At 48.6% G+C, this 11,976-nt stretch overlaps 1 protein-coding gene across 1 annotated transcript; it reads right to left on the bottom strand.

Moving 5' to 3' along the window:
- Positions 1-753: 753 nt before the first annotated feature.
- On the bottom strand, positions 754-6,148 carry LOC109763222 (heat stress transcription factor B-1). The gene is made up of 2 exons (XM_020322070.4): positions 5,488-6,148; positions 754-1,836 (listed from the first exon to the last, which is right to left on the bottom strand). The coding sequence occupies exons 1-2, from the start codon at positions 5,749-5,751 to the stop codon at positions 1,204-1,206; spliced, it is 897 nt and encodes a 298-aa protein (XP_020177659.1). The 5' UTR covers positions 5,752-6,148; the 3' UTR covers positions 754-1,203.
- Between the last annotated feature and the right edge of the window lie 5,828 nt (positions 6,149-11,976).

Below are 11,976 nucleotides of genomic sequence, written 5' to 3'. Positions count from 1 at the left end.
ATGGCGAGGTTCTTCGAGGTCAATTCGCACCTCATGGAGGAGGAGCGCCAATTCGTCACCACGAGGAATGCGGATTGCAAGAAGGGTAGGGAGATCAAGGAGGAGGATGTGACAGGCCCCTCAAGAGTGATGACGACGACTATGCTGTGTTCAAAAGTGATCGGATGAGTGATTCCTAAAAATGTGAAATGATGTCGACTCTGGGGATGATGACAAGTAGTGCGCCAGTAGTAGTGTCTATCGTAGTACTTTCGTAGTGAGTATCATGTTTAAGTTGAACTCATATTCAAGTTTGAACATTCGGTAATTCAAAATGTCAAAATATGCAATGACCATGTTTATTTGGGTGTCCTATTTTACATCATATGCTACGGCAAAAAAAAAAATCTACTGCCCTAAAACCTTCTCTCTCATGCCATAATTTTTTTGACCGCCCTATTATGCATCATCGGTTGGAATGCTCTTAATGGGCCACAGCCTCTACAGTCTCAGACCTCCGCTCGCTGCTCCTACGAGAGTTTCTTCTTTTATGCATCTCCCCCTAAGAGTTTTCTTCTTTTTTTATCCATCTCCTCCTACTGAGTAGAGGGAGCCTTTTCACTTTCAAGGTTAAACTACAATTTCCATTCGAAGAAAGGTAGTGCCTCCGATCCAAAATAACTGTCGCAGTTTTGAACTGGGTTAGTTCAAAACTGCCACACTTATTATGGATCAGAGGTAGTACTATAATTCTTGCAACTGGACATAATTAAATGGAGGAGAGAAAGAATATCAGTATGTATTTCAAGACAGAACCTCAGGATACAATCTGTAGATCTCAAATGGGGTGTATAGCTTTACACCTTGTCAAACTTAGTGCTCCTAGCATTTGTTCTGCAAACATTTATGTGTGTAATCGGATCCACGACAAGGAGGAGAGCTTCCATCTTCCAATCTTCCTACTACTTCCCAGCGTACCTGCATTAGTTCTTAGTTTCTTATTACACGGGTACGTAGCTATGGACTTTTGTGTCCAAAGCTTTGCTTTTCTTAAAAGTTTTTTTTTTTTGTATACGAACAACGTTGATGGAATGGGTCCATCCATTGTTGGCTTTGTTGCCAACTTGCCATCAGCGTAGCCATGCTGCCCATGCACGCGTACAAATGTACAATAGCGCGCGCGCGCCTGCTGGGTGCAGCCGTCCGGCCGCGGCGAAGCGCGCATCAGTTCCCGCCGCCGCAGCGCGCCGGGCAGGATGACGGCACGCCGACCCACGGCTCCCCGATCCTCGTCATCTTCATCGACCGCTCGCTGGCCGCCGCCTCGTCGCACCGGCCCCTCTTCCTCGCCGACGCGTCCTTGAGGACCACGCCGAACAGCTTCACCTTCTTCTCGCAGCAGTGCTCTTGGTCCGCCGAGCGTGCGCCGCCGGCAGCGCCTTGCATGTCTTCGTCCATCAGCAGACGCAGGTCAAGCTGGCGGACGTCCAGGAAGCGGGAGAGGAAGCCCAGGAGCTCCTCGCAGTGCCGCCGCGCCAGGGCCAGCTCCGCTGCCAGCGCGTGGTTGTCCTTCCTGAGCTGCTCGTTCTCGCTGCTGAGATCCGGGCGCGTCGGCGAGGACGCCGAGGAGGTGCTGTGGTCGTTGCCGGTGCCGGACGTGCTGGCAGATGCGGGAGGCAGAGCGGGCAGCGGCGGAGGGAACGCGACGTTTACGCCGGTTCCGCAGGTTTTGGAGGACTGGGGAGTCGTCGTCCCCGTAGCCTTGCGGCGACGGATGCCGGAGAGGAGGCTTTGCTCGCCTCGCCGGAAGTTCTCGTTTGCGAACTCCCACCGGTCCGGCACCACCTTCCGGAAACCCTGCATATAGTTTACACCGGTTTGGTCAGTATCCCACGCGGTACATTTCCATACATGTGCCGATCAAGAAGCATTTTCAAACATTTCCCTTCTATGTTTCCAAACATTTTCAAAAGAGAATCATTAAAATATTTCATTAGTCCCACATATTTCGATATTATTTACTACATTGAGCGACATCACACATATCCGGGTGTCATCTACTGTCCGTTGGAAGTAAACATCATATCCACCGGGAGTATCATTACTAGCTCATTAGCGAGTCTTCTTTTTCTTAATTTTGGTTCACTGATTCCTACGAGATTGGGGCATCATCAATTTATATCTTACTCATTGGGCATTATCATATGAAATTATATTCAAATGGGATAAGCATATTTTTTTGGGATAAGCATAATTTTTCGTCCCTGAATTCTCGAGAAGTTAGAAATCGTCCCTCAACTCCAAAACCACCAAAACTCAATCCCTCATCAACTAATAAAACCAGACAAGTTTCGGCCCAATAACTTTTTAGGTGGTTTGCGCATGACATGGACCCGGGATTTACTAATATTGGCCATGGTGGCCTGGTTTCGACCGCCACATCACTTAAGTGGCTAACTGGCTAAGGGCACCTTGCCGTTCTCTCCCTGTCCCATACTCTATCGATCCCCTACGAACCCTAAACATAGAGGGGGCGGCGGCAGCTGGCTGGCACTAAGGGGCGTGCTACGGCCCAGGTAGAGGTCAAAACCAGGCCACGTGGCCAATATTAGTCAATACCGGGTCCTCGTCACACACAAACCACCCGAAGCTTTATCAGGGATGGAACTTATCTGGTTTTAAAGTGCACTCTGACTTGCGCACTACAAAAAGACAGACAACCCGGCTCACGAAACTCTAGTCTAATGCCTGCCTTTAGAAAGGACCTTGAACTCTTACACACCCCCTTGCCAGATGTTTTAAGAGAACAACAATTTGGGGATACCAACTCCACCCGTTCGCAGCAAAGGAACTAGCAAAGGAATTAGCACTTTCTTAAGCTTGCCATCGTTCTTGCTTTGAACGTTGACTGGGAGAGTGGCTCGAAAAAGTTGGGGCAGACTAGAAGATTTGAAGTTTATCTTCTTTATAAGATAATAGCAATCTTGACTTACATCCGGTCAAGCTCCCCGTGAAGGAATATTAGTTGAGGGACTAAGTTTTAGCGGCTTTGGATTTGAACGTTTTCTTAACTTTCTTGAGTTCAGGACGAAAAATATACTTACCATATTCAAATGCATGCTTTGACCAACGGTTAGTCTAAAATACATAGTTTATGTTGCGCAAAATAGACATCATTAGATTCGTAATAAAAAGCACTCGTGTATGATCTATGATTTTGTAGACATTGACTACATATTGTAGGAGAGATATATGGTCAAAGCATGAATTCGACAGTCAAACTACGCCGCGTGTCTAGGAACAAAAGATGTAGTATATCGAAAAAAATTGCAATTTAGTAACGTAACACATTAAGCGAGAACAATAAAAAAACATGCGATTATTTCTGTTATCTTCTTTTAGTCGGGAGAGCTGGCTGAATTTTCTTGTGGGTGAAGCATGGTATTCTAGAAACATAAGAAAAACACACAAAAATGAAACGTTTATGACTTACTGAATCCTACAGCAAACGACGATGATGTTCTTTCGGACAACCTCTCCGTATGCAACTTTGACTATGTTTCGGGGAAAAATATTTTGCCATTTTGACGATTGTATTCTAGATGATAAAAAAAATTGACCATGCTCTCTGAAGCATCATCCACTTTTGAAATAAGGTAACTTTGCATAAAATCTGATGCTACCGACCTTGTTTTCTGTAGGATTTCCAATTCGATTTGCACATTAAAATAATAATTATGGATAGTTAAATGACCTCTTTTGTTTGATTTTTTTGCAAGAATTCATTCTTTAGAGGACTTTCTAGTAGACACTTTTCATTGAAGATTGTATTTCACTATGACGAATGAATGTGCATTGTATAGGTGCATGTCATGAATTTTAAGAACCTATATTTTTTAAAACATTTATAATAGATCTGAGTCCATTTCGTAAAAATAAATAAAAGAAGCTCTATTTCCTAGAGTAGTTTCCAGAAGAGGACACAAAAATATCCGGTCGAAAGTTCCACCAAGCTTCTAGTCCCCGCGTAATCCCAAATGAGGACCGAGGACGCACTAAATTAAAACCTCAACCTCGTGGGGTGTCAAACAGTGATGGGCAAGCACTAAATTTGCTTTCGTGAAACCCGTTCTCTAGCGTGGTGGCGCGTCCGTCCGTCCGTCCTTCCTTTCGATCATTTGCACACTTATGGTATTTGGTGACCGTCACGTCCAGATTTTTTTTTTTTTAAATGGAGGTATACCCCCGGTCTCTGCATCATAATGATGCATGCAGACCGTCACGTCCAGATAACCGGCCACATTTTGTCAAAAGGAGAAGGCGAAGGCGACATCGACACTCAGCACTAGTCACGTTTTTTCACCACCCCTCTAAGTTGCACTGTCTTTTCTCTCTATTTTCCAAGCAGCTACGGTCCACTATTTTATTTTATTTTTGCGTTAATGTCCAAGCGTGTACGCTCAAGCGTGGGAAACTGAATGGTTTGTTGACTTGCAGACGGCACACGCACACGTAGCTAGTTTTGTTGTCACCTACCCTGTCAATGGTCAGCACAAGGAGACTTTTTTATATACATATCGTTGCATGACACGACAAGTGAAACGCTTTGCTCGTTTTCTACGTTTTAGGTCGACCAAAAAAGCTTTTCGAGCGTCATCTTTCTTCCATATTGTTCCAACAAACAGCCTACTAGGAAAAATAAGGTACTAGTAGCCTTTTTTTATGTGTCACCTTCTTCCATGTACTTCTTCTGCACTACTAGTAGCCGGTAATCCGGATTTGTCCGTGCAACAAACATCATCAGTAGGAGTATATGTAATTAGCTAGCTCGAGATGTTTCACCCGTTCGCTTTGCCCAAAGTCCACACGCGCTTTTGAACGGAGACCCCACCGCGAACAGTGGAACATGTGCGCTGGCTAGCCGTATGTGTAGTATATCCATTCTAGGACGTGTACGGCCGAGACAGCAAGATGAACTCCCAACCAGAAACATCCGTTCGTGCATGCCACGTGCCTTACCTCGGTCTCGGTGACAATAGTTCTTACTACTACCCCTAGCGAGGAGTACGAGCTTCCTGGCCGGAAAAGAATCCACCGGCTGTGCGCTCAATCTGTACCCCTGCTAAGTGCTCCTACTACGATAGCGTGGGTACGCACTAATATGTCGTGTGGAGAACAAAAGGTAGAAGGGCCGAGAGCTTTCCGTGGACACGTCAGGGGCGTGTCTGGAAGCAGCCGAGCGCATCTCATCATAATAATCTCTTCTGGTACAAGCTACTGGCATATGGATCCATCACTTGCATCTCTAATCACTAATCACTCTTAGAGGACGAGCGAGATACTTTTTTTTTCCAGATAATAATAATTAAAACCAAACAAGAACGCATACTGCATACTCTACTCTACCTGCTATAGTAGTCTACTCAAGTCGTCGATCGTTGAACAGTGCAGATGGGAGTGATTAATAATTTAGTGAAGGCAGAGGTAGAGGAAGAGAGTGGTACGTACGTAGGTGTTGAGCTGGCGGACGAAGGAGGAGAAGTTGCAGTGCTTGAAGTGGAGCGGGAGGAGGTCGCGGGCCAGCTCCACCGGCTTCCACACCACGAACGACCGCCCGTGCTCGCTCCACGAGATCACCTCGTCCGTCCCGCGCTCCTCCACCATCTGGTGCGTCTTGGTCAGGAACGGCGCCGGCCCTCCGCCGCCGACCCTCACAGCACCACCGCCACCACCACTTCCACCCTTCTGCTGCTGCGCCGCCGCCCCGGCCATCCTCGCCGGCTTAATCACCTAACAGATCGCTGTCTCTCTACCTAATACTAATAAGTTTGGAGTATGTATGTATATGAGCAAGAAGCAGAGGTATCTAGCAGGAGACGGCGGCGGAGAAGAGGAGCAGCGCGGTGAGGAACTCCCAGCCCCAGACGTAGAACCCGGTGACCAGACCGCGGCCTCCTCCCATGTAACCGGCACGGTGGTGTGTGCGCCTTTCAGCTGGGTTTGTCTGTGGTTGCCGCGATGGCTCTCCTCTCTTCTTCTACCTCCGCTAGCCTCGCCTCCCTCTGCAGCCCCGGGGGATATAAAGGGCGGAGAGGCAGAGACAGAGGGCGAGGGGTTGTCGCCACGCCGTCGCGAGAGCGGCGGTTGCTTTCGGGGCTCTGGTCTCAGTGCGTGCTCGCCCCCGGCCGGTCCAAATAAGAAGCTTCCCCTCGCTTCCCCAGAGCCGTGGCCTCTGCGCGCTCCGCTGTGCTCCGTGGACAGCTCCCACCGTGGACCGGGACGGGGTTCGCGGCCACGTGGCAGGTGTGCGCGTGGTGCACGGTGGGACGTGTGTATGGAGTGGGCAGGGACGAATCGGGTGTCCTTTCGTCAACGCACCTGGGCCGCTTCTAATCTAATGCTTCGAGAAATGTCGGGACCGGAATTTCTTCTCCCTTCGCTTATCTTTCGTTTTTTCTTCTTCAGAGAAAAAGCGAGCTCGTGGAAAAGCGACGCGTCGAAAGCGGATTTTCTCGATTCGGTGGCGGCTTTGCCCGCTGCATCCATCCGTCGATCGCCGATCGGTTTGTCCTCTTCCTCCTCTCGCTCTCCCGCCACCTGTATGTAGTATCCTTCTGGTCTAACTGAACTTTAATCCCAACGCCACAGACGGAAAACGGCGCCACAAGCACAAACGAGTCTACGCTTCTGTGTCTGGACCCGTCTCTCGGCTACAGGAGCTACTTCCTGGAAGATTCAGTCGACCACCGTCCCTTCAAATCTGAATACAGGCGAGATGAGAGAGTGTATTGGACGGATCATCAAGTGCAGAGGCCGCTGCTGCTTTCGTTGTTATTGTTAAGGAAGGAAATGACGCGACGCTGACCAAGGAGGCGTCAATCAACGCCCTAATCGTTTAGATTTGTTTTTCGAAAATTAGGCCACTAAATAAGGGCCTCTGGGGCCATGAAATGGCATTCAGCACGTCGATGTCACGCGTATCTGCACAGTCGTACAGCGAGTCCTACTGCACCAACCCCGCGGAGGCAGAGGGGTTGCCATCATCACTTTGAACCCGGAACTAGGAAGAAGATTCCATGACCAACCAGTGCGGTACCACGGTTAGTATAGTATACTTCTCCATTCCAAAAGTCACATCCCCCGTGGAAGAAATTGACCCATCCGACTGACCTTGTTGCATCGCACCAAGAAACAGGCGCACGGGTAGACCGGTCCCGCCCGGGCTGGTACGGATCGTGTGGCGTGCGGACGGTGGCTGGCCGTGTTTGTCTTCGCGGGGGTTGGTTGCTTGTCCAACTCGGCGATCGCCTGCCTCACCAACTGAAACGGAACAAAAAGGCCAAAGGCGAAGGCGGTGTGGAAGGGGAGAAGGCTGCCGGGTGGAGTCGTGGGGAGGACGAGGGCGAAAGGTTCCTTGCTGACTGGCGATGCGTGATGGAATGCTTGACTTCGGGTGCCATATCCGCAAAACTTCCCCGCTCGGTTACATACGGACTACGTGATGATGGCGTTTGGGTTGCTTCGTGTGTTGTAAACTTGTAGCATTTGTAGGTGGACTGACTTTTTTCTCTCTCTCTGAAAATCAGCGAAAGAGCTGCTAAGGTTTCATTAATAGGATAAGAAGCCAATAGTTGACTACAAGGTCCCTAGGGTCTTCTGAATGGTCCAAAATATTGACACTATGCACATGCCCTGATTGGATTCAAGGAATTAAAGCACATGAACATGAAAAGCATAGAAAGTGTTGTTTCATGAGTACGTGTACCTAAAGTATCAAAACCACATGAACCAAAACCAAATGAAACAACACTTGTTATGATTTTGATACTTTAGGAGAGTAAAACATGATGTTGCCTCTGGATGTGTAAGACAGGTTTGTAATCGTTGGGGGGGGGGGGGGGGGGGGGGCTCTGGCAAGCCTCCCTGGTGAGGTTTGGGCTGGACCTGAGAGGGAGGAAAGCAGGGCTAGACCTGTGCTTTTGGTTTCTTTCGTAGTTTTGTTCGCTCGGATGCTATGGTTTTCGTTAATGAAAATCGGAGGGGGAGAGTGAGCGAGTCCTGGATTAGGGGGTCCTCGGATGGCCGGGCTATGTGACATGGACCGGACTGGTGGGCCCTGAAGATACAAGATAGAAGGCATTTTCCCGTGTCCGGATGGCATTCTCCTTTGCGTGGATGGCAAGCTTGGCGCTCAGACGTGTAGTTTCCCTTCTCTGTAAACCGACTCTGTACAACCCTAGGCTCCTCCGGTGTCTATATAAACCGGAGAGTTTAGCTCGTAGAGGCTATCACAAATCATACAGGCTAGACATCTAGGGTTTAGCCATTACGATCTTGAGGTAGATCAACTCTTGTAACCCCTATACTCATCAAAGTCAATCAAGTAGGAAGTAGGATTTTACCTTCATTAAGAGGGCCCGAACCTGGGTAAACATCGTGTCCCCCGTCTCCTGTTACCTTCGATCCTTAGATGCACAGTTCGAGACCCCCTACCCGAGATCGGCCGGTTTTGACACCGACAGAGAACCCATCTTTTATCAAAAAAAGGCTAGACCGACCAACAGTCAGGCGCCTGAATTTTTATTTTTGTTCAATCACTATCTTATGAGGCCCTGAGATTTAATCCAACGAGTGATCGCAGCAAACAAGGCCCAAGGTCAGCCTGCTCGTGTTTGGCAGCCTGCCCCGCCATTTGGGGGAGCCACTAGTTAACGAGCGCTCCTTCGAGAGCCTCGCAACGATCAGCGTCACTTGGCGCGCTCTCAGCCATTCGCCACGTGTCGTGCTCTAGGCGCTCCCTCCGGATTTTTTTTATTTTTCCGCACGCGTTTTTGGCTATTTAAACGGTTTTTTCCGGGGGTTTTTTCGAGGTTTTGGTTTTCCACCGGTCTTCCTTAGCTTTTTGACCAAAACAAATTTTCGAAAAAAAAATTATTTTGCGCGAAAAAATGCGTTTTCTTTTTTTTCTTTCGTGAGAGTCACGGTTTTTCTTCCGCGAGAGGCACGGTTTTGCTTTCGCGAGAGTCACGGCCGTGCCTCTCGGAAACGGAAAAAACGCGTTTTCTGTTTTTTTTTCCTTTCGCGAGAGTCATGATTTTGCTTCCGTGAGAGGCACGGTTGTGCTTTCGAGAGTCACGGCCGCTATCCAGCATGCATCTAGAGTATTAAGTTCGTAAGAACAGAGTAACGCATTAGGCAAGATGACATGATGTAGAGGGATAAACTCAAGCAATATGATGTAAACCCCATCTTTTTATCCTCGATGGCAACAATACAATACGTGCCTTGCTGCCCCTGCTGTCACTGGGAAAGGACACCGCAAGATTGAACCCAAAGCTAAGCACTTCTCCCATTGCAAGAAAGATCAATCTAGTAGGCCAAACAAAACTAATAATTCGAAGAGACTTGCAAAGATATCAAATCATACATATAAGAATTCAGAGAAGAATCAAGTACTGTTCATAGATAATCTTGATCATAAACCCACAATTCATCGGATCTCGACAAACACACCGCAAAAATTATTACATCGAATAGATCTCCAAGAGAATCGAGGAGAACTTTGTATTGAGATCCAACGAGAGAGAAGAAGCCATCTAGCTAATAACTATGGACCCGAAGGTCTGTGGTAAACTACTCACACATCATCGGAGAGGCTATGGTGTTGATGTAGAAGCCCTCCGTGATCGATTCCCCCTCCGGCGGAGCGCCGGAAAAGGCCCCAACACTACTGGAATTAGCTTATTTGCCGTCTGCCAGTTCTTTGCCGTCTGCTGGCTGACGGCAAAGAAGGTCTTTGCCGTCCGCTTCAGGAAAACGGACGGCAAAGAACTGGCTGATGGCAAAGAAGGTCTTTGCCATCAGCCTGTTCTTTGCCGTCCTCTGGCTGACGGCAAATAGAGAGCTGGCCCCACTAAACGAGCTAATTGGAAAAAACTTAATGGCCCCCCTCTTTGCCGTCTGCTAGCAGACGGCAAAGAGGAAACAAAGCGGACGGCAAAGATGCGACCTAACTAACGGCCGAGCCCCACCCCGCCGTTGCCCCACCTCCTCTATCCCTATCCCCTCTCTCTCCCGCCCGTCTCTCCCTCTTCCTCCCGTGAGAAGCTACGCCGGCTGATTCCGGCGAGCTCCGGCGGGATTCGACGACGCCCGCCCCACAGCCGAGAGCCTCCCGACCCCGCGCCGCTGCGCCACCTCGCCTCCGCCCACCGGTGCGCGCTACCACCTCACCATTTCCCCTCACCCTTGTCTCCTTCGCTCAGATCCGCCGCCGCCGCCTCCTCCGCCAAGCCCGCCGCCTCCTCCACCAAGCCCGCCGCCCCCAAGGTCCGATCTTCCGCGTCCCTTCCCCTTCCTTCCCCGGCCCCGATCCTATGTTTCTTTTCTTGTCTGATCTCCTTTTTTATGTTGGATTTGGAAGCGCAGGCGAGGTCCATGGACGACATCGACGACGACGATGATGAGGAGGAGGAGGGGGAGGACGACCAGGACATGCGCGACCCCACCCCCAAGCCCGACGAGCTCGACGAGGACATCGTCGAGTCCGACCTCGAGCTCGACCATGACGACATCGTCCACCCCGACCACGACGACGCGCCACAAAAGGTCCCCTGCTCTGTTCACCCCCATCTCTGTTTCCTTGTTTCCATCGCCGTTCTGCTTTGCTCTGCTAGTCTAGATTCGCGGTCAACTCGCATCACAGCAAGCACTAGTTATCGCTCCTGTTCTTGGCCCCTTCGGGGGTTCACAGTGGACTGACCGGATGCAGGAAATGTGCCAACTTCCTCTGGCGAAACCCAGCTGTTGCCTTTTAGCCCAAGATTATGCTGTTTTCTTCTCTAACTTGTCACACACCACTGTCCTGCTCCAGTCTAGCTCTTTTATTACCACCTGCAACCAAGGATGTTCTTTTTTTCTTCTTTATTTAATGATGATGGTTCATCAATCCTCACTGCCCTCTTACTGTTCTAGTCTAGTTGTTCATAACCATGTCAGCCTAGCTGTTTATGACCATGATACCTTGCTCCACATTGTTGTTACCTGACACAGCCTAGGATTATACTGTTTTCTTGTCCACAAGTCCAATGATATCTTGCGCAAGCAGACCGCTCTCAAGGTTGGTTCTTCATAATAACTTGTCTATCAACGTGCTTCTTCTGCTTCTAGAGGTTAATTAATTGTTCTGCCAAGCAGACATATCTCAAGGGCTTGTGCTTATCTTGTGTATCAACGTTCTTGTTCTGCTTCTAGCACCGGGTCTGTCCCTTCTATTGAGGAAGCCGGCTGGCAGACTGCTGCCGTCACTAAATCCCTAACACTGGGGCCGTGTTAACTCCATTTGATTGTCAAATTGCTTAGATAACTCAATTCGATTGTGCTCATAGTGATTCTGGCATGCTATATTTTTCATTGCGGTGAATGGTATTCTCTTTTCCCACACAACATGATTTCCCCTTTTGGGGCCTCTCTGCTTCAAATTATTCCATATGATTGTAATATGCGGCCATGAAAAACTCCTATGGTTTTCTTTGATGCACTCAAACATCCGGTTGATCATATTGTATCAAGAGAGGGCATGACATTGCAACACAGTGATTTTCCTATTTATGAGTTTTTAGGTCCTGTGAACCAAGATGCAGTGGTCATTTCTTGAACTCAATCAGTAACTCATTTGTGGAAAAAACTTGACGATGTGTGTACCTGTGTGTTCTGTTCTATTTTGAAGTGGATGACATTGCCCCGTGTTTCACTTGGAAATAACTTATGTTTGTTGAATAATAGGAATTTATGCACCATTTCTATTTGTTCATAACTCTTAAACTAGCACTGCTCTCCTTAAAATTTCTAATCAGGCTGACTGCTGTTTTGTGCTCCACAGATACAACGGTCCAACAAGCTGCTCTGGTGGTCAAGTGTGTGCTGCCTAGGAAAATAGATATTTAGTTTTAGGTCATTTCTTGTAATTTCAGATATGGAGTGCTTGTCTTTAGTTTT

This window comes from Aegilops tauschii, chromosome 5 (genome assembly GCF_002575655.3).
Source record: "Aegilops tauschii subsp. strangulata cultivar AL8/78 chromosome 5, Aet v6.0, whole genome shotgun sequence".
NCBI classification, from domain to species: Eukaryota; Viridiplantae; Streptophyta; class Magnoliopsida; order Poales; family Poaceae; genus Aegilops; species Aegilops tauschii.
This window is presented reverse-complemented; position numbering and strand designations above follow the sequence as displayed.